Source organism: Temnothorax nylanderi, unplaced genomic scaffold, assembly GCF_030848795.1.
Source record: "Temnothorax nylanderi isolate EJ_2023f unplaced genomic scaffold, tnyl_v1.0 TNYL_tig0021_pilon, whole genome shotgun sequence".
In the NCBI taxonomy this organism is placed as follows: domain Eukaryota; kingdom Metazoa; phylum Arthropoda; class Insecta; order Hymenoptera; family Formicidae; genus Temnothorax; species Temnothorax nylanderi.
Window position 1 is genome coordinate 622177 of NW_027249083.1, and position 23135 is coordinate 645311.

Sequence of the window (23135 nt, forward strand, 5' to 3'; positions counted from 1 at the left end):
ACAAATCGAATATTGAACGATGCGGTCATTGCGTAGGCAAAAGAACTTAGACAAAGGACAGTCGCTTTCAAGGAATAACGATTTGAAGAGATACTTGGAAGATTCAGTGTAACAGACGGCGAACGAGATAATAAAGATCTTACGCAAGTGCAAAATTTTAAGTGCTCGAGAATGGGATCAAGTACGGATTGGAATACTGACACTGCACATATTTTGAATTTTCATAAAAATTTTCTTGGCATAATTGGACTCTGGGTATTAGATGAGAAAAATGTATTCTCGAAGATTCGATGGTTTATATCGACGATAGTGGAAGTAAGTTATGCTTTTTTAATGTAATTTTTATTCTTACATATTCGCGTATAAGTATTTGAACTTGTTTCTTTCATCTCATTAAACAAAATACTATGTTAAATTTTAGTCTATTTTTATATATTGTATATATATATATATACTATATATATATATATATATATATATATATTATATATATATTATATATATATGTATAGTATATATCTTGCCTTACTAAAAAAATATTTTGTTATACATTTATTAAATAATTATTAAACGTTATATGTATAGTAAATTATATATATATATATATATTTTTTTTAATAAAATAAAAATACATTTATATTGAGACGCAATATCTCTATTTCACTTTTATGAATCAGACAGGTACATCGATCACCATGTCACTAGAAATGATTCGACATTGTAATGGCCATGAGGATGCCATGGATGCTTTTCTAACAGGCTCATCGTCAATAACTAGTATGGTAAAACTGCTTTTGCATCGCGTATATTGGAGACAAAAATTCATTTTGGTGGAATCGGTCATCTATGATTGGACTTACGTGAAAAATTCTCACTCTCGCGACATCATGATAAAGTATGCGCGCATAGGTAAACTAGGCTCCTCGATATTCTTCTACTTCGCTTGTGCCTCAATCGTATTCGTCGTTTCCACTTTCGTGTTCGCCAATATCGATTTGTCTTCTGAAAAGCAGATTTTTAATGTGACGCACGAAAGAAAACTGTTAGCGACCTATTGCGTCTTTGGAAAGTATACATCTTCTTTCGCTAACAGCGCCATTGGAGCTTTACAGTTCGTACAGATCGCCGTTAACACCATTTCGCAGTGCGGGAACGATGGGTTCTTCTTCGATCTCACGATGCACATGTGCGGACAATTTGCAATTCTTCAGATGAACTTTACTGAATTGGGTTGCGAAGAATTTTCCTACCGCACTAAACTCGCCACCTTGTTAAAGAGACATTATCAACTTATGTATTTGTCGCATTATTTAGAGAGAACATTCACCCTGGTCATCTTGGCGCAACTTTTTATGAGTGTCCTTGTTCTGTGTGTCGAAGGTAGACATATTTAACGTAAAAGTATTTTAAATAAACAATAACCAAATTTAGTTTTGTAAATTTTTCGAAATATATATTTGTTACTTATTCCATGTCATATACAATACATATACATACATCATATATACGTATCTATGTATGTATGTATGTATGTATGTATGTACATTTATGTATGATATAAAATAACTAATAAATGTAAATTCCAAAATTTTTACAACAAAAAGTTAAACAATGTATGTATATATCATACATATATTACAAATAAATTACAAAGACTGTGTCAGAATTAGTCTAATATTTCTAACTATTTTAAATTTATCATCTAATTATATTATCTAATTATATTCATTATAATTTATTATCTAATTATATTCAATATTGTATTGTTGTCAGGTTTCCTTATACTTCTCTCGCTTGAAATGAACGATACTATTACTGCCGCAAAACATAGCGTCTTTATTGTCGCACTGCTGGTGCAACTTTTTCTCTATTGCTTCGCTGGGCAGACATTGGAGTTTCAATCGGAAGGATTGGCCTATGCAATTTATAAATCTCCATGGTACACTTTTGACCTGAGCATGATGAAAAATTTACCACTAATATTTCTTCGAACGGCTAATCCTCAGCAACTAACTGCAGGAAAGTTTGTAGCAATAAATTTGATGACTTTTAAGGAAATTTTGAAATCTTCCGCTTCGTATTTGTCAGTGTTAAGGGTAATGACTAAAACGTGAGTAGAAATTCTTTCAAAAGAAAAGTAAATGGTTTAGTTTTTCTTTTATATAAATTACGTTATCTATATAGCTAATGTCTGTTAAACAATTGTAATTAATTGATCAGTTTTTCCTGTAAATGATAACGGATAAAGATATGTAATTTGACGGAATGTCAAAATTGCATTAATATTATATTTATTGGGAGTTATATAAATACAAAAAACATTAAGAAAATGTATAAAAACCACGTTAAAGTAATGTGTAATGGTGTAAATAAAAATTAAGAAAAATTTGTACTACAGTAATTACTCATAATATTATGCACACATAGTGTTTATTAAGTTTATTTACTGTGACGGAATGAACATGTGTGAAATTATTACTTGGAATGATGAAGTTAATAGCTTCACCAAATGCATCGCTCGCGCTGTTCCTTAGGAATGACTACGTTAGGAATGACTACGAAAGTAGGGAAAAGGTGTGTAAAGACATGTACACCGATCTCTTTTTGCACTTATTTTCCTGATTTCTTAGTCCTAATCGCTAATATCTGTTCCTTGTTCCTTATATTTTTCATTGTGCGGATGCCTTTACACACCCCTCATCCATAGTGGCAGCTTATGCTCCGTCTATATATGTCTATGAAAGAGACTTAATTATAATATATTTTATTAAAAATTTAAGTATTCACACTCACACAGTTAACACTTTGAACACGTTCGTATATGTCTTAAAATAAAATGTTTATTTTTAGGATTACGTTTAAATATATACCTGAACGAGAAAAATATTATGTTGAAGTAACAAAGAGTGTTCTTGTCTTAAACTTCTTAGTAATGCAATCGTTGGTATTTACTTATGGTGGTGAATACCTGCGAAAGGAAAGCGAAGGCATATTCCATGCGTTATACACAACTTCCTGGTTTAGCCTTCCTTTAACGTTGATGAAGGACCTGCATTTTGCGATATATGATGAGATCGAGTATTCCGTTTCGCTTAACCGGTGGAAAATTTTTCTTTGTTAATCGCGAGACAATGATGTACATCTTCAAGACATCGGCCTCGTATATTTCAGTTTTACGAATAGCGATAAGAAAGTCATATAATCAGTAGCATTCATGTGTGCGTATATGCGTCGTGTGTATGTGCGTACGTATGGCGAGATTAAAAATTCTCAAGAGATCTTATGACAACTGATACTATGTGCAAATATGGATTAAAAATATTTTGAGACTATACACTTTGGCTTGCAGTAAAGAAAGAAGATGCCATTTATTTGATTGAACTGAATCGTTCACAACGTTTATGTCGCATATCAATCGAGAAAAGAACGGGATTTCGCGGGATTTAATTTTGGAATTTAATATATTTGCAATTTACATTAAAATACATTGTTTTACCCTTTTATTACTATGGACATGTAAACACATCTAGCAAATAACACACTGAGGGTTATGGTCGAGTTTATGCATTCGCTGAATCGGAGCGCTATACACTGAGAAAAAAATACTGTTACTTCCTGTTATATTTAAATAGTTGATTCAATATTTGAATTATTAAAACGACTACACTATAGTTGAATCAACTATTTATACAATTGAATCAACTATTTATGTTTCTGGCACCCCGGGATTCCACATTTAATTGAAGCAACAGTATTTTTTTCTCAGTGTAGGCATATATTTTTATGAATTCAGTTTTAATAAAATTTTAAAATAAACAAAAGCTTAGCGCTAACTCGTGCTACAGTTATGATATTTCGCGCACACACGATCCATTCATCAAAAGTATGTAGCATTGAAAGAGTTAATTATAAGGAACGATTAATGCACCATAAAATGTTCGTCATGAATTCTGGCCTCGACTTTACATTATTATGTTTTTCTTTATATTAAAGACATATAATTTATCAAATGTAAGTTTTAAAATTATATATACATTGTTTATTTCAGTTAGTCTTATATTGCCGATTTTTCTTCACAATGGTTTTTTTATTTTTACGACCATTTATTATATCTAATGTTTCCCCTTTGTTGCAGCTTTCTCTTATATAGATTATATTATAGTTTCCCACTTTTTCAGAAGATATTACCGAAAAAATTCTAAGACATAAAAAACGCTTCCTAATGAATTATTATTAATAATGTACTATAAAAAATATTTTGTTATTATTGTTTAGAAAGTTTAGTTTATTGCGTAAAAATGTTATATTCAAATATCACATTTTCTCTACAGTCTCTTCTATTACGTTTTATCTCCATACATAACATTCTTCTTTTTTATATATCTTATTAAATATCTTCCCCTACCTGGAAAATAAATGTATAAATCGTTTCTTTTCAGAGAATGCTAGAGCAACAATTTAAGAAAACGTTTCATTGTTGCAGCTGTAGATCTTTTATTTATCAACAAATACACCCTAAACGACCGTAAATCTATCATTTCCAAGGCGAAGTAAGTATTATCGAAGAGAATGTCGCATCGTGTATAACCATATTATTTGTACAAATACATATGGAAACGTAGGGTATACCTGCGTTCTTAAAGGAAACGGTAAGAACTGAAGGCATGAATAATAAATCAGAAAGAAATCCAGCTGGTCGGTTGCCTACAGAGGGGTTGCTTTAAGTATTGTAGGTACTTGTAATAAATCGAATATTGAATGATGCGGTTATTTCGGAGGAACGTAGACGAAGAACGACAGCCGCTTTCAGGAAATAACGATTTGAAGAGACAATTGGAAGATTCAGTATAACAGTCGGCGGACGAGATCTTACGCAAACGTAAAGTTTTAAGTGCTCGAGAATGGGATCAAGTATGGATTGGAGTACTGATACTCCACATATTTTGAAATTTTATAAAAATTTGCTTGGCATAATTGGACTCTGGGTATTAGATGAGAAAAATGTATTCTCGAGGATTCGATGGTTTATATCGACGATAGTGGAAGTAAGTTATGCTTCTTTAGTAATTTGTATTCTTACATATTCGCGTATAAATATTTGAACTTGTTTCTTAAATTTCATTAAACGTAATACTGTGTTAAATTTTATTCTGTTTTTATATATTGTACATATGGGGCATTCCATATATATATATATATATATATATATATATATATATATGTATACATATATATATACATATATTTTGCTTTACTAAAAAGATATGTTGTTACATTTATTAAATAATTATTAAACGTTACATGTATAGTAAATTATATATATGTTTGCAATAAAATAAAAAGATATTGAGACGCAATATCTTTATTTCATTTTCGTGAATCAGATGAGTACCTTGATCACCATGTCATTAGAAATGATTCGACATTGTAATGGTCATGAGGATGCCATGGATGCTTTTCTACTATGCTTATCGTCAATAACTAGTATGGTAAAACTGCTTTTGCATCGCGTATATTGGAGACAAAAATTTATTTTGATGGAATCGGTCATCCATGATTGGACTTACGTGAAAAATTCTCACTCTCGCGACATCATGATAAAGTATGCGCGCATAGGTAAACTAGGCTCGATATTCTTATATATCGGTTGTACCTCGATCACATTCGTCGTTTCCACTTTCGTGTTCGCCAATATCGATTTGTCTTCTAAAAAGCAAATTTTTAATGAAACGTACCAAAGAAAACTGATGTTAGCGACCTATTGCGTCTTTGGAAAGTATACATCTTCTTTCGCTAACAGCGCTATTGGAGCTTTACAGTTCGTACAGATCGTCGTTAACGTCATTTCGCAGTGCGGGAATGACGGGTTCTTCTTCGATCTCACGATGCACATTTGCGGGCAATTTGCAATTCTCCAGATGAACTTTACTGAATTGGGTTGCGAAGAATTTTCCTACCGCACTAAACTCAACATTTTATTGAAGAGACATTATCACCTTATATATTTGTCGCATTATTTAGAGAGAGCATTCACTCTGGTCATCTTGACACAACTTTTGATGAGCGTCCTTGTCTTGTGTGTCGAAGGTAGACATATTTAACGTAAAAGTATTTTAAATAAACAATAACCAAATTTATTTTTGTAAATTTCTCGAAATTTATATTTGTTACTTATTCCGTGTAATACACAGTACATATACATGCATCATATATACATATCTATGTATGTATGTATGTACATTTATGTATGATATAGAATAACTAATAAATGTAAATTCCCAAATTTTTACAACAAAAAGTTAAACAATGTATGTATATATCTTACATGTATTGCAAATAAATTACAAAGACTGGGTCAAAATTAGTTTAATATTTCTAACTATTTTAAATTTATCACTAATTATATTCAATATTGTATTGTTGTCAGGTTTTCTTTTACTTCTCTCGCTTGAAATGAACGATACTTTTGCCGCCGCAAAACATAGCATCTATATTGTCGCACTGCTGGTGCAACTTTTTCTTTATTGCTTGGCTGGGCAGACATTGGAGTTCCAATCGGAAGGATTGGCCTATGCAATTTATAAATCTCCATGGTACACTTTTGACCTGAGCACGATGAAAAATTTACCACTAATAATTCTTCGAGTGGCTAATTTTCAGCAACTAACTGCAGGAAAGTTTGTAGCAATAAATTTGATGACTTTTAAGGAAATTTTGAAGGCTTCCGCCTCGTATTTATCAGTGTTAAGGGTAATGATTAAAACGTGAGTAGAAATTTTTTTAAAAGAAAAGTAAATGCAGGTTTAGTTTTTCTTTTATATAAATTACGTTATCTATATAGCTAATGTCTGTTAAACAATAGTAATTAATTGATAAGTTTTTTCTGTAAATGATAACGGATAATGATATGTAATTTGACGGAATGGCAAAATTGCATTAATATTATATTTATTGGGAGTTATATAAATACAAAAAACTTTAAGATGTATAAAAACCACGTTAAAGTAATGTGTAATGGTTCAAATAAAAATTAAGAAAAATATTGTACTACAGTAATTACTCATAATATTATACACACATAGTGTTTATTAAGTTTAATTACTGTGACGGAATGAATATGTGTGAAATTATTACCTGGAATGATGAAGTTAATAACTTCACCAAAAGCACCGCTTGCGCTGTTCCTTAGGAATGACTACGGAAGTTAGGGAAGGAGTGTAAAGACATGTACACCAATCTCTTTTCATACTTATTTTCCTGGCAAGAAAGGTTCTCTGCGCAAGTTAATAAAACATAAGTTCGATGAAATAATGAGTTAACATGGAGCAATTAAAAACTTATAATGTCCGATAAGAATCGAACAATCGTAAATCGATATCGTAATTTGGCAAGATTTAGTTCGTATATAACAACTGAACGAAGTAGTTTCGAATGGACGGTCATTCCAATTCTTCCGATCGCCAGAATGACGGATAAACGTTGGAACGACGACGTCGCTTACGTTTTCTCCACTCAAAGAATACTCCTAAAAGCATACGGTTTGTGGCCATTGGAAGACAGTGTTCACGAAGATACGATCGGGCTTTTGCATGATTGCACAGGTACGTTTATGCATGGGATGGTAGTATAATGTGTATAGTCAAGGAAAAGGAGGTTTTGAAATTTACGAAGTAGTTTTGTGAGCAATTTTTTTCTAAATGCGCAATGATAATTTCAAGGAATACAATTTTTTCTTTTAACATCTTATTTTTTTGTTTGACAAATTTATACTTGGAATAAAACGTGAAAAAATAATTTGCATCTACTGTTATTTTTTAAATTTATTAGCATTTGTGCAGATATTTGTTATTTAGTTTATGATACTAGCCCTCATTATAATGGATCTCTTCTGGGCCAGTAAGGATGCCGGCTCAAATATAGAATGCGTATCTTGTGTTTACGACGGTCGCAATCATAAAAGGTTTATGTTTTACCGCCAGTCAAAAAAAATTGGCAACAAACATTAACGCTGCTATCGATGATTGGTTATCTGCTAAAGATAATAAAGAAACTAAGAAGATTATGAAGAGACATACGGATAGTTCTAGAATACTTACCCTTGCGTTATTAAGGATGTTTTACCTATATCTATATATAGTATAACCCTTAGCCCGTATACCTGGGTCGTTTTCGTCCGGGCGAAAATCAAATGTAGTTGTAACTTTTGAAAACGGGTAGAGAGAACGCCACTGAAATTATGTGAAAAAATTAAATTGTTTATAATTTTATGATTGATACTTCAAATTGAAGGTTTGAATTACCTCCATGAATTTTTTCAGATTTTTTGTAACACTTTAACACTAAAAAAAACGTCAGGACGAAAACGAGGTTGGCGGCGTAAAGGTGCCAAAAAAACGTATGCGGGCTAAGGGATAATTATGTTTTCTTGATTGAAGACTTTGCATGTATGTCAAACAACTCAAAATTTTTTTATATGTTAGAAGGGATTACCATTAACAGTTTAAGTATGATTTTTTGTTATTTAAATAATTAGTATTGTTTAAACAATTAAAAAAATTTTTTTGTGGTAACAAATTTTGAAACTTAAAATACAATATCAATGATGTATGTTTTACACATAAAAAAAGTTTAAGAAATATCTTAATGGTTTATTTATATTTTATTTATATTTACAGGAAAGTGTCGATTCTCTATAAGGGATAATGTTAATTTTATCAACTTTAAACTTAAATAACTCTTAAATAACTTCAAAATTTTACAGAGTATTTTTCATTTAATTTAGAAACAATTTACAGCACTTTCTGAATATATTTGAAATACCTCCAATACATTCTTAATTACAATAACTTTTAAACCAGTAAGAGAATTGTGCTGAAATTTTACACAGATACTTAGACGTAATAATAGAACAATCTATAAAATTTTTAGATTTTTGGTAATGACTTTGAGATGTCACACATACATCCTTAAACTCACTATTCTTTTGTTGTGGCGCTTTTATATCAGTCGTCATTTTCATAAATCTGAAGATATTATTCACGGGCGACAATTTAGTGGATGGTAAAATTTGATTGTATTTATTGTTATATACTTGTTAACTTAATTTTGTAATTTAATTGTATACTAAACTATTGTAACATTATTTTGACATTTTCTTTTCTTCTAATTTACAGTTAATACAACATGGGTGCCCATGTATCCATCTGGTCCATTGGGTAACTTGATCACGGGTTCACAATTTGCAATACTCTTGCATATCCAAATCGTTCAAGTAACGATATTATCCGTCTCATTATGTATCGCGGACTGCTCTTTCTTCAATATCACGATGCATCTCGCTGGTCAACTCGAATTGCTTAAAAACAAATTCAAAACTTTTGCGAACGAACCGGACACCGAGGCAAATTATCGAAAGAAATTCGTCGGCTCGATGAACAGGCACAGCGAGCTAATGGAATTGTATGAAAATTTGAAAGATAGCTTTCACTTTCTTATATTATCTCAACTTGTGGTAACGACAGTTATGCTTGCACTGATAGGTAATGTATATTGAATATTTTATTTTGTAGTTATTATATAATGCAATATATAATGCAATTTATTATATAAAATCTACACGACATATTTGTATAAAAATTGAAAATACTTATAATATATTTTATTAAAAATTTAAGTATTTACACAGTTGACATGTTGAACACGTTTGTACATGTCTTAAAATAAAATATTTATTAACAAATTCCAAAAAAGGGGGCCTAGCGAACAAAGTTCGTTATTAATGCTTAAAGTCTTAAAACAGGCCATAGAAGTACACGCACTCTTTTCTCTCTAATATACATCTCTATTAAATCCAGTTTTAACATGACATAAGGACATTCCGGGCAGACTCATGACTTCCACTTCTGGGCTGACTTATGGACGCTCTATCGAGGCCACATTTGTAACCGAGTGTCTCGAATGGCTCAAATTACCACTCTCCTCCTACATTACAATGCGAATAACTAAAGGAATGTAAGCGAGGTTTATTGGCTAATAATGTTGCGAGATAATGCGGAAAAATTAAAGATGTATATCAAGCTAGGCTTTCTATCATTTCGGTTAATAATTTGCGAAGTGTCGATCAAGGTTATTTAAACATTGTTATTTATTTCACACTAATGAAGGCATTTAGGGTTAAAACGTTTGTGTATTATACTGTAATATATGATATAACAATAAGCATTAATAACGAGCTTTGCTCGCAAGCCCCCTTTTTTAAATTTGTTTATATTATGCGAACGGGATTACGACTAACTTTTTGTAAAATATTTATTGTTAGGATTACGTTTAAATATATACCTGAACGAGAAAAATTATGTTGAAGCAACAAAGAGTGTTCTTGTCTTGAACTATTTATTAATGCAATCGTTGGTATATACCTATGGTGGTGAATTTCTGCAAAAAGAAAGCGAAGGCATATTCCATGCGTTATACATAACTTCCTGGTTTACGCTTCCTTTAGCGTTGATGAAGGACCTCCATTTCGCGATGATGAGGTCGAGCATTCCGTTTCGCGTAACCAGCGGAAAAATTTTCTTTGTTAATCGCGAGACAATGATGTACATCTTCAAGACATCGGCCTCGTATATTTCAGTTTTACGAATAGCGATAAGAAAGTCATATAATCCGTAGCATCCATGTGTGCGTGTATGCGTTGTGTGTATGTGCATAAGTATGGCGAGATGAAAAATTCTCCAGAGATCTTATGACAACTGATACTATGTAATATGTGCAAATATAGATTAAAAATATTTTGGCTTGCAGTAAATAAAAAAGATGCTATTTGTTTGATTAAACTGAATCGTTCAACGTTTATGTCGCATATCAATCGAAAAAAGGACGGGATTTAATTTTGGAATTTAATATATCTGCAATTTTTGCATTAAGATACATTGTTTAACACTTTTAGCGTTATGGATGTGTAAACACGTCTATGTCATTGAGGACAATGTCGCATCGTGTATAACCATATTATTTGTACAAATACATATGGAAACGTAAGGTATACCTGCGTTCTCCAAGAAAGTCACGAAACCGAAGGTATGAATAATAAATTGGAAAAAAATTTAGTTGGTCGGTTGCTCCACGGAGGGGTTGCTTTAAGTATTATTGTAGGTACTTGTAATAAATCGAATATTGAATGATGCGGTTATTGCGGAGGAACATAGACGAAGAACGACAGTCGCTTTCAGGGAATAACGATTTGAAGAGACACTTGGAAGATTCAGTATAACAGTCGGCGGACGAGATCTTACGCAAGCGTAAAGTTTTAAGTGCTCGAGAATGGGATCAAGTACGGATTGGAATACTGATACTCCACATATTTTGAAATTTTGTAAAAATTTTCTTGGCATAATTGGACTCTGGGTATTAGATGAGAAAAATGTATTCTCGAGGATTCGATGGTTTATATCGACGATAGTGGAAGTAAGTTATGCTTCTTTAATGTAATTTGTATTCTTACATATTCGCGTATAAGTATTTGAACTTGTTTCTTAAATTTCATTAAACGTAATACTGTGTTAAATTTTATTCTGTTTTTATATATTGTACATATGGGGCATTCGATGCCAAATCAACCTGGGTTTAACCCTCGACTTCTCGGATTTGGCGATTTTTTATGTTATTGTTCCAACTCTAAAATGCACTCAGAATTTTTTTAGATTTTTTTTTATAGAATTGATTTAGTTATAATTTTTTAAACCGACATATTGATGGCCACAATTTAAAAATATGAAAAAATTCTCAAAAATTCTATGTCAGATATCAAAATTTTTAAGCCTTGACCCAAAGTGGGCTGGCGTTCGCTTCTAATTTTTTCGAGCTTTTTTCGTGTTCTTTTCGAAAAAAATATCGAAAAAAATTAGAAACAAACGTCAGTCTACTGTAGGCTGTTGCTTGAACATTTTTGTATATAAAGGCCGGTTTTCACACGCAATGATTAGTGGCGCCAATCCACGCCAGTCGACTAACGCCAGTAAAAATGTAAGTGTAAACACTTGATACAAACTGGCGCTAGTAATGTGGCGTTTACTGGCGGTTATTGGCCAAAGCATATAACCTCAAAATTTGAGGTTATATGCTTGCTGTCATTTACTGTGTGTTTAATAAATGTTAAATATTTTCCATATTATACGCCAATCACTGTGTAAATACTTGTGAGTTTGCTAGTCGGTTCTGGCGCCAATGAATGCCAGTCAGTTGGTGCCACTAATCATTGCGTGTGAAAACCGGCCTTAACACAGGATTTTTGAAAATTTTTGCAGATTGTTCCGACGCGATTTGTTTATTTTGAAAAAACGCTTCAAAAAAATTTGAAAAAATTTTCAAAAATCCTGTGTTGTATATAAAAATGTTTAAGCTATAGCCTACAGTGGACTGACGTCTGCTTCTAATTTTTTTCAATATTTTTTTCGACTTAAAAAAGCTCGAAAAAATTAGAAGCGAACGCCGCGAAGTATTTGAACTTGTTTCTTTCATCTCATTAAACAAAATACTATGTTAAATTTTAGTCTATTTTTATATATTGTATATTATATATAGGGGAGACCGGGGCTAAAACGTCTACGGGGTAAATACGTCTAATCAAATATCTCGGAACCTGTATATTGTGCGAACTCGCTATTAACATTGTAAACGCTGCTTATAGTACCCATGTGACCAACGGAGTTTCGGCAGGTTACCTGCCGTGTTATGATTTTTACGAGGGCAAACGTGTTTTCGGAAGGTGAACGTTACATTTTCTGCGCGTGGAAACTTTGTAATATCTGCAATAATATTTGCTCCCCAAATCTCGAGGTACGTGATTATAAAGAGTAATGCATGCTGAACACGAATCTAGTGTAGTTTTTTCATTATCGTTGATGTCTAATATTTCGTGGGCGATCAAACCTGAAACTTGTGTTTGGGGCTAATCGGTCAGTAAGCAGTCCGGGTGCATTTCCAAGGGAATTTCGGGCTCACTGCATATGAAATATGGATGAGACGGGAATTACAACCGTTCAGACACCGAATAGAGTCATCGGACGTCGAGGAGTGAAACAAGTCGGGCGAGTGACTTCTGCGGAAAGAGGAACCCTCGTAACTATTTTTTAATAATGTTTCGCATAAAAATTTTATATAAATTTTTATATTTTTCTCTTAAAAAACAATTATTAAAATGTATCCTATTATTTTTTAGGATTAGATGTACGTATATGTATTGAAAATGCAGTGCAGACTGTTATACCCCGGCATTTTTGAGATTTCAATTTTTCCACCGTTGTCGTTTTTGCTCTATACCGGTTAAACAAAGCGACGTAGACAAAAATTTCCTATATAAATTTTGTAGTTAAAGGTTCACTCTTTACAGTGGTATACCACATTTAACTACAATTATTTATTTTGTTGTTAAAAATCGGCACCGAAAAAAAACGGACTGTTTAGCCCCGGTCTCCCCTATATATATATATATATATATATTATAATATATATGTATATATATTTTGCCTTACTAAAAAGATATTTTGTTATACATTTATTAAATAATTATTAAAAGTTATATGTATAGTAAATTATATATATATATATTTTTTTTAAATAAAATAAAAATACATTTATATTGAGACGCAATATCTCTATTTCATTTTCATGAATCAGACGAGTACATCGATCACCATGTCACTAGAAATGATTCGACATTGTAATGGCCATGAGGATGCCATGGATGCTTTTGCACTATGCTTATCGTCAATAACTAGTATGGTAAAACTGCTTTTGCATCGCGTATATTGGAGACAAAAATTTATTTTGGTAAAATCGGTTATCCATGATTGGACTTACGTGAAAGATTCTCACTCTCGCGACATCATGATAAAGTATGCGCGCATAGGCAAACTAGGCTCCTCGATATTCTTCTATTTCGCTTGTGCCTCAATCGTAATCGTCGTTTCCACTTTCGTGTTCGCCAATATCGGTTTGTCTTCTGAAAAGCAGATTTTTAATGAGACGCACGAAAGAAAACTGTTAGCGACCTATTGCGTCTTTGGAAAGTATACATCTTCTTTCGCTAACAGCGCCATTGGAGCTTTACAGTTCGTACAGATCGCCGTTAACACCATTTCGCAGTGCGGGAACGATGGGTTCTTCTTCGATCTCACGATGCACATGTGCGGACAATTTGAAATTCTTCAGATGAACTTTACTGAATTGGGTTGCGAAGAATTTTCCTACCGCACTAAACTCGCCACCTTGTTAAAGAGACATTATCAACTTATGTATTTGTCGCATTATTTAGAGAGAACATTCACCCTGGTCATCTTGGCACAACTTTTGATGAGCGTCCTTGTCCTGTGTGTCCAAGGTAGACATATTTAACGTAAAAGTATTTTAAATAAACAATAACCAAATTTATTTTTGTAAATTTTTCAAAATTTTTATTTGTTACTTATTCCATGTCATATACAATACATATACATACATCATATATACATATCTATAATGTATGTATGTATGTGTGTATGTACATTTATGGAATGATATAGTATAACTAATAAATGTAAATTCCCAAATTTTTACAACAAAAAGTTAAACAATATATGTATATATCATACATATATTGCAAATAAATTACAAAGACTGTGTCAGAATTAGTATAATATTTCTAACTATTTTAAATTTATCACTAATTATATTCATTGTATTGTTCTTAGGTTTACTTTTACTTCTCTCGCTTGAAATGAACGATACTTTTACCGCCGCAAAACGTGGCGTCTTTATTGTCGCACTGCTGATGCAAATTTTTCTCTATTGTTTCGCTGGACAAACATTGGAGTCCCAATCCAAAGAATTGGCCTATGCAATTTATAAATCAACATGGTACACTTTTGACCTGAGCATAATGAAAAATTTACCGATAATAATTCTCCGAGCGGCTAATCCTCAGAAATTAACTGCAGGAAAATTTGTAACAATAAATTTGACGACTTTTATGAAAATTTTGAAGGCTTCCGTCTCGTATTTATCAGTGTTAAGAGTAATAATCAAACGATAAGTAAAAATTCTTTTAAAAGAAAAGTAGATGGTTTAGTTTTTTTTTATATGTATAAATTATTTTATCTATATAGCTGAGAAAAATGTCCAGCTTTAATCGGAAAAAACCGTTCCACTACTTTATCCGATCTATTTCTAACGGATTTGGAATTATCCTATGAAGTAACGTATGCCTTTATCTGATGTAATTTCCGATAAAATGTGAATGGAAAATGAGTTGCCGTTTATTTGTTTGTTCGGATTTCATCGGATTAATATATAACCTCGATATAAAGGAATTATTCGCTCGTATGTGTACAAATAATAAAAGGAAAAAAGTCAATAAACGAGCAAAACAAAAATTATTAATCAAAAGAGAAAATACATAGGAACGTTTCAACTACACCGAGTCTTCTTCAGCCATAACATATATTATTTAAATTAAAGTACAAATAAATAAGACATATATAAAAGTATAGAGAAAGCGCTGGGAGGTCACCAATAAAATTGACATGGGAACCACATCACGGTTTGAAAGCTATTGATACATATCTATCTGAAGTCAGGATAAAACGGAGATGTAATGTAGTCGAACGAGGAATCAATTATGGATCTGACTACATTACATTTCTGTTTTATCCTGACTTCAGATAGATATGTATCAATAGCTTTTAAACCGTGATGTGGTTTCCATGTCAATTTTATTAGTAACCTCTCAGCGCTTTCTCTATACTTTTACATATCTTATTATTTCTATGTATTTGTATTGTCTTATTTATTTGTATTTTAATTTAAATTATGTTATGGCTGAAGAAGACTCGGTGTAGTTGAAACGCTCCTATGTATTTTCTCTTTTGATTTATTAGTAATTTTTGTTTTGCTCGATTATTAGCTTTGTTCCTTTTATTAATATATAACCTGTTTGGAAATTGATTTTATAAAAAAACGAGCTTTTTTATCCGACCAAGCTTAACATCCGGTGTAATATATTATATTCAATGAAAAAAATTTCCGACGAAATATAATAACCGATAAAATCGAGTGACATCCGATGAAAAGTTATCCGATGATGTCAGCGAGCTGAATTTTTATCCGATATTACATTTAACGTCCGATTAAATATGCTTTATCCAACATTGTATATAAATATTTACACAATAAAATATAATAACTTGCAGTTTATCTACTTGTTTCATTATTAAGAAATATGTTTGTCCCATAAACTTATCCTGTGTACGTGTAATGACGTGTATGCACACACATAGGGAAAGAGGTTTCTTTAAATTTACATTCCTCTAAATTTGATTCTTAATTGTTTTTAACTTTAATTTGATTCATGAAATATAAAATCTTCACCTTGTGTCCAGGTAGCGCGTCCTCATTATTCTCATTAACTTTATTACATATTTAATTCTAAAATATATTTAATGTTGTATTTATATTGTGTTGATATACGAATCTTATATTAACATTGTATATCATTGTGTTGTTGTTACATTGTTTTTAATATTTGTCAGTTAATAAATAATTTCAAGATTTTTGAACGCTATGAAGATATGTGTTGTATACGAGTATATATGAGCAAGAAGGGAGCATCAGAGCTAGAGGATCGCTCCTAGCATGTTTTATCATCGAAGTCAACCAACGTCGGGCGCGGTACTAATTGTAAGTTGGATGAGTCACCGTTGAGAGAGCGGTTTTTCGGGCGCTAACATAGCTGTTCGGTCATCGAAGTCAAGCAATTTCGGGCGTGGTACTAATTGTAAGTTGGATGGGTGACCGACTGAGAGAGCGGATAATGAGGCAAATATTTTTTAATCAAATGTTTTTTAATCGGAATTTTCTGACGTATATCATTAATCAGACAATAATTTGGACTTGATCAGTTTTTTATTCCGATTGAAAAAATCCGTAATATCCGTTTGTTAATTTTCAGATGGATTATCCGATTTTGAGCGGAAAAACCTGGATTTTTCTCTTCTTCTAAAAAAAAATTATACACGCAATAAAACATGAAAAAGTTATTTGCATCTACCATTATTTCTTTATATTTATTAGTATTTGTGCAGATATTATTTGTTATTTAGTTTATGATACTACCCCTCTTTATAATGGATCTCTTCTGGGGCAGTAAGGATGCCGGCTCAAATATAGAATGTGTAACATACCTTGTGTCTACGACGGTCGCAATCATAAATGGTTTATGTCTTACCGCCAGTCAAAAAAAATTGGCCGTGAACATTAACGCTGCTATCGATGATTGATTATCTGCTAAAGATAATAAGGAAACTAAGAAGATTATGAAGAAACATGCTGATAGAATACTTACTCTAGAATACTTACCCTTGTGTTATTATACTCACTATTCTTTTGTTGTGGCGCTTTTATATCAGTCGTCATTTTCATAAATCTGAAGATATTATTCACGGACGACAATTTAGTGGATTGATTGTATTTATTGTTATATACTTGTTAACTTAATTTTGTAATTTAATTGTATACTAAACTATTGTAACATTATTTTGACATTTTCCTTTCTTCTAATTTACAGTTAATACAACAAATTGGGTGCCCATGTATCCATCTGGTCCATTGGGTAACTTGATCACGGGTTCACAATTTGCAATACTCTTGCCTATCCAAATCGTTCAAGTAACGATATTATCCGTCTTATTATGTATCGCGGACTGCTTTTTCTCCAATATCACGATGCATCTCACTGGTCAACTCGAATTGCTTAAAAACAAATTCAAAACTTTTGCGAACGAACCGGACACCGAGGCAAATTATCGAAAGAAATTCGTCGGCTCGATGAACAGGCACAGCGAGCTAATGGAATTGTATGAAAATTTGGAAGATAGCTTTCACTTTCTCATATTATCTCAACTTGTGGTAACGACAGTTATGCTTGCACTGATAGGTAATACATATCGAAGATTTATTTCGTATTTATTATATAATGCACACCCAAAAAAAAAATATTCTGTCGTTTAGTGGCTTCCGCTTGATTTTAGAGGATTTTCCTCTGAAATACGGTCTCAAGAAGATATTTTAAAATCTAGAGGAATATCCTCTAACCATGAGACACTAGACTTAAGATTGCAGTCCTCTTAATGCTAGAGGAAAAACGAATATTCACCCGACAAAAAAAATTATTTATTTCGAAATTTTATTACTATTTTTTAACTAAATTTGTTTCTTAAGATGCAGTCTACTTCTACTTCTACATCTACTTCTTAATTTAATATAAGTGTTATATATAGTCTACATATGTTATACCAGCGCAAATATATAATTTGTCAAAAATCATCTTAAGAAACAAATTCAGTTTAAAAAGAGTAATAAAATTTTGAATTGGATATATGATATACTTAATATTTCTTAATGTCGTGTGAATGTCAGAAACCAGCGCCGGCTCATTACGAAATTTTGTGTTCGTAAATATATTTATGAAAAAAGTATATTTATAAAGTTAAAACATCCTTATCAAATCCTTACAAGGGCCTTATTAGACAAAAATAAGAAAACCTTTCTTATGGCATCCCTAATAACTAATGATCGGGGCCTTATGTTATGTAAGGCCATCCCTAACAAATTTCTACACGGGATATCCTCTTATTTTAAGAGGCTATTCGGATTATTATAGTAGAATTTGCTATAGATGAATTTACTCTTGATTATAGCTTACGCATCCACTCTTTTATAAAGTAATACGTATTACTTAAAGAAAAATATTCTTCATGTAAGATTTTTTGCTTAGAGGAAGTGCTAAGAGGAATTCCCCATTTATCAGTATATAGAATATTTTTTTTGGGTGCAATATATAATGCAATTTATTATATAAAATCTACACGACATATTTGTATAAAAATTGAAAAGACTTATAATATATTTTATTAAAAATTTAAGTATTTACACAGTTGACATGTTAAACACGTTTGTACATGTCTTAAAATAAAATATTTATTAACAAATTCAATAAAAGGGGGGCTAGCGAGCAAAGTCCGTTATTAATGCTTAAAGTCTTAAAACAGGCCATAGAAGTACACGCACTCTTTTCTCTCTAATATACATCTCTAATAAATCCAGTTTTAAGATGACATAAGGACATTCCGGGCAGACTCATGACTTCCACTTCTAGGCTGACTTATGGACGCTTACATCACGCTTACATCACAATGCGAATAACTAAAGAAATGTAAGCGAGGTTTATTGGCTAATAATGTTGCGAGATAATGCAGAAAAATTAAAAATGTACATCAAGCTAGGCCTTCTATCATTTAATAATTTGCGAAATGTCGATCAAGGTTATTTAAACATTGTTATTTATTTCACTAATGAAGGCATTTAGGGTTAAAACGTTTGTGTATTATACTGTAATATATCACCTTTAACAATAAGCATTAATAACGAGCTTTGCTCGCAAGCCCCCTTTTTTAAATTTGTTTATATTATGCAAACGGGATTACGACTAACTTTTTGTAAAATATTTATTGTTAGTATTACGTTTAAATATATATCTGAACGAGAAAAATTATGTTGAAGCAACAAAGAGTGTTCTTGTCTTGAACTACTTATTAATGCAATCGTTGGTATACGCACCTATGGTGGTGAATTTCTGCAAAAAGAAAGCGAAGGCATATTCCATGCGTTATACACAACTTCCTCTGGTTTATGCTTCCTTTAGCGTTGATGAAGGACCTCTATTTCGCGATGATGAGGTCGATTATTCCGTTTCGCTTAACCGGCGGAAAATTTTTCTTTGTTAATCGCGAGACAATGATGTACATCTTCAAGACATCGGCCTCGTATATTTCAGTTTTACGAATAGCGATAAGAAAGTCATAATCAGTAGCATTCATGTGTGCGTGTATGCGTTGTGTGTATGTGCATAAGTATGGCGAGATGAAAAATTCTCCAGAGATCTTATGACAACTGATACTATGTAATATGTGCAAATATAGATTAAAAATATTTTGGCTTGCAGTAAATAAAAAAGATGCTATTTGTTTGATTAAACTGAATCGTTCAACGTTTATGTCGCATATCAATCGAGAAAAGGACGCGGGATTTAATTTTGGAATTTAATATATCTGCAATTTGCTTTAAGATACATTGTTTAACCTGTTTAGCGTTATGGATGTGTAAACACGTTTATGTCATTGAGGACAATGTCGCATCGTGTATAACCATTTTATTTGTACAAATATGGAAACATTGGAAACGTAAGGTATATCTGCGTTCTCCAAGAAAGTCACGAAACCGAAGGTATGAATAATAAATTAGAAAAGAATTTAGTTGATCGGTTGCTCCACGGAGGGGGTGCTTTAAGTATTATTGTAGGTACTTGTAATAAATCGAATATTGAATGATGCGGTTATTGCGGAGGAACGTAGACGAAGAACGACAGCCGCTTTCAGGAATAACGATTGGAAGATTCAGTATAACAGTCGGCGGACGAGATCTTACGCAAGCGTAAAGTTTTAAGTGCTCGAGAATGGCATCAAGTACGGATTGGAATACTGACACTGCACATATTTTGAATTTTTATAAAAATTTTCTTGGCATAATTGGATTCTGGGTATTAGATGAGAAAAATGTATTCTCGAGGATTCGATGGTTTATATCGACGATAGTGGAAGTAAGTTATGCTTCTTTAATGTAATTTGTATTCTTACATATTCGCGTATAAGTATTTGAACTTGTTTCTTTCATCTCATTAAACAAAATACTATGTTAAATTTTAGTCTATTTATATATATAATATATGTACATTTTGCCTTACAAAAAAGATATTTTGTTATACATTTATTAAATAATTATTAAACGTTATATGTATAGTAAATTATATATATATATATATATATATTTTTTTTTTTTTTTTAATAAAATAAAAATACATTTATATTGAGACGCAATATCTCTATTTTATTTTCATGAATCAGACGAGTACCTCGATCACCACGTCATTAGAAATGATTCGACATTGTAATGGTCATAAGGATGCTATGGATGTTTTTCTAATGTGCTTATCGTCAATAACTAGTATGGTAAAACTGCTTTTGCATCGTGTATATTGGAGACAAAAATTGATTTTGATGAAATCGGTCATCCGTGATTGGACTTACGTGAAAAATTCTCACTCTCGCGACATCATGATGAAGTATGCGCGCATAGGTAAACTAGGCTCCTCGATGTTCTTCTATTTCGGTTGTGTCTCGATCATATTCGTCGTTTCCACTTTCGTGTTTGCCAATATCGATTTGTCTTCTGAAAAGCAAATTTTTAATGAAACGTACCAAAGAAAACTGATGTTATCGACCTATTGCGTCTTTGGAAAGTATACATCTTCTTTCGCTTACTGCGCCATTGAAGCTTTACAGTTCGTGCAGATCGTCGTTAACGGCATTTCGCAGTGCGGGAATGACGGGTTCTTCTTCGATCTCACGATGCACATGTGCGGGCAATTTGCAATCCTCCAGATGAACTTTACTGAATTGGGTTGCGAAAAATTTTCCTACCGCACTAAACTCAACATCTTATTAAAGAGACATTATCACCTTATATATTTGTCGCATTATTTGGAGAGAGCATTCACTCTGGTCATCTTGACACAACTTTTGATGAGCGTTCTTGGCCTGTGTGTCGAAGGTAGACATATTTAACGTAAAAGTATTTTAAATAAACAATAATCAAATTTATTTTTGTAAAAGTTTCGGAATTTATATTTGTTACTTATTCCATGTCATATACAATACATATACATACATACATACATACATACATACATACATACATACATATACATACCACACATACATACATACATACATATCACTGTGTCAGAAGTAGTATAATATTTGTAACTATTTTAAATTTATCACTAATTATATTCATTGTATTGTTTTTAGGTTTTCTTTTACTTCTCTCGCTTGAAATGAACGATACTTTTACCGCCGCAAAACATGGCGTCTTTATTGTCGCACTGCTGGTGCAAATTTTTCTCTATTGTTTCGCTGGACAAACATTGGAGTCCCAATCCGAAGAATTGGCCTATGCAATTTATAAATCACCATGGTACACTTTTGACCTGAGCATGATGAAAAATTTACCGATAATAATTCTCCGAGCAACTAATCCTCAGAAATTAACTGCAGGAAAATTTGTAGCAATAAATTTGACGACTTTTATGAAAATTTTGAAGGCTTCCGTCTCGTATTTATCAGTGTTAAGAGTAATAATCAAACGATAAGTAGAAGTTCTTTTAAAAGAAAAGTAGATGGTTTAGTTTTTCTTTTATATGTATAAATTACTGTATCTACATATATAGCTAATGTCTCTTAAACACACTGAATAAAATGTCCAGCTTTAATCGGAAAAAACCGTTCCACTACTTTATCCGATCTATTTCTAATGCCCGTTCTAGACAGTAGGATGATCCTACTTGTGGCTCTAGTGTAGACGGGTAAAAATCTATAGTTTATGTATAGTTTATGTCACGTACACTATAGAAAGGAGGATGAGCCGAAAGTAGGATCATCCTCCAGTCTAGAACGGGCATAACGGATTTGGAATTATCCGATGAAGTAACGTATGCCTTTATCTGATGAAATGTAATTTCCGATAAAATGTGAATGGAAAATGAGTCGCCGTTTATTTGTTCGTTCGAATTTCATCGGATTAATATATAACCTCGATATAAAGGAATTATTCGCTCGTATGTGTACAAATAATAAAAGAAAAAAAGTCAATAAACGAGCAAAGCAAAAATTATTAATAAATCAAAAGAGAAAATACATAGGAACGTTTCAACTACACCGAGTCTTCTTCAGCCATAACATATATCATTTAAATTAAAGTACAAATAAATAAGACATATATGAAAGTATAGAGAAAGCGCGCTGGGAGGTCACCAATAAAATTGACATGGGAACCACATCACGGTTTGAAAGCTATTGATACATATCTATCTGAAGTCAGGATAAAACGGAGATGTAATGTAGTCGAACGAGGAATCAATTATGGATTTGACTACATTACATTTCTGTTTTATCCTTCAGATAGATATGTATCAATAGCTTTTAAAC

General features: G+C 32.0%; 3 protein-coding genes, 1 long non-coding RNA gene and 2 pseudogenes across 5 annotated transcripts; all 6 read left to right on the plus strand.

Annotated features, from left to right (window-relative positions):
• The first annotated feature begins 171 nt into the window (after window positions 1-171).
• LOC139769235 (odorant receptor 47a-like) lies at window positions 172-2130 on the plus strand. The gene is made up of 3 exons (XM_071700109.1): window positions 172-319; window positions 682-1380; window positions 1774-2130. Exons 1-3 carry the CDS (start codon window positions 172-174, stop codon window positions 2112-2114), a joined length of 1188 nt encoding a protein of 395 aa, XP_071556210.1. The 3' UTR covers window positions 2115-2130.
• Window positions 2131-4901: 2771 nt separating this feature from the next.
• LOC139769212 (odorant receptor Or2-like) lies at window positions 4902-7042 on the plus strand. The gene is made up of 3 exons (XM_071700093.1): window positions 4902-5045; window positions 5385-6087; window positions 6428-7042. The coding sequence occupies exons 1-3, from the start codon at window positions 4902-4904 to the stop codon at window positions 6766-6768; spliced, it is 1188 nt and encodes a 395-aa protein (XP_071556194.1). The 3' UTR covers window positions 6769-7042.
• A 423-nt stretch (window positions 7043-7465) lies between these two features.
• Window positions 7466-10671, plus strand: LOC139769237 (uncharacterized; annotated as a pseudogene).
• Window positions 10672-11322: 651 nt separating this feature from the next.
• LOC139769238 (uncharacterized) lies at window positions 11323-19896 on the plus strand (annotated as a pseudogene).
• On the plus strand, window positions 12575-13274 carry LOC139769213 (uncharacterized). 2 transcript variants are annotated; one of them, XR_011717503.1, is made up of 3 exons: window positions 12575-12610; window positions 12689-13119; window positions 13220-13274. It is a non-coding gene; the product is annotated as an uncharacterized lncRNA (long non-coding RNA). The 2 variants fall into 2 exon arrangements; XR_011717502.1 differs by having other exon boundaries at window positions 12584-13119.
• A 649-nt stretch (window positions 19897-20545) lies between the features above and the next one.
• On the plus strand, window positions 20546-22300 carry LOC139769239 (odorant receptor Or2-like). Its single transcript, XM_071700110.1, has 3 exons — window positions 20546-20689; window positions 20994-21699; window positions 21960-22300. Exons 1-3 carry the CDS (start codon window positions 20546-20548, stop codon window positions 22298-22300), a joined length of 1191 nt encoding a protein of 396 aa, XP_071556211.1.
• Window positions 22301-23135: the final 835 nt, after the last annotated feature.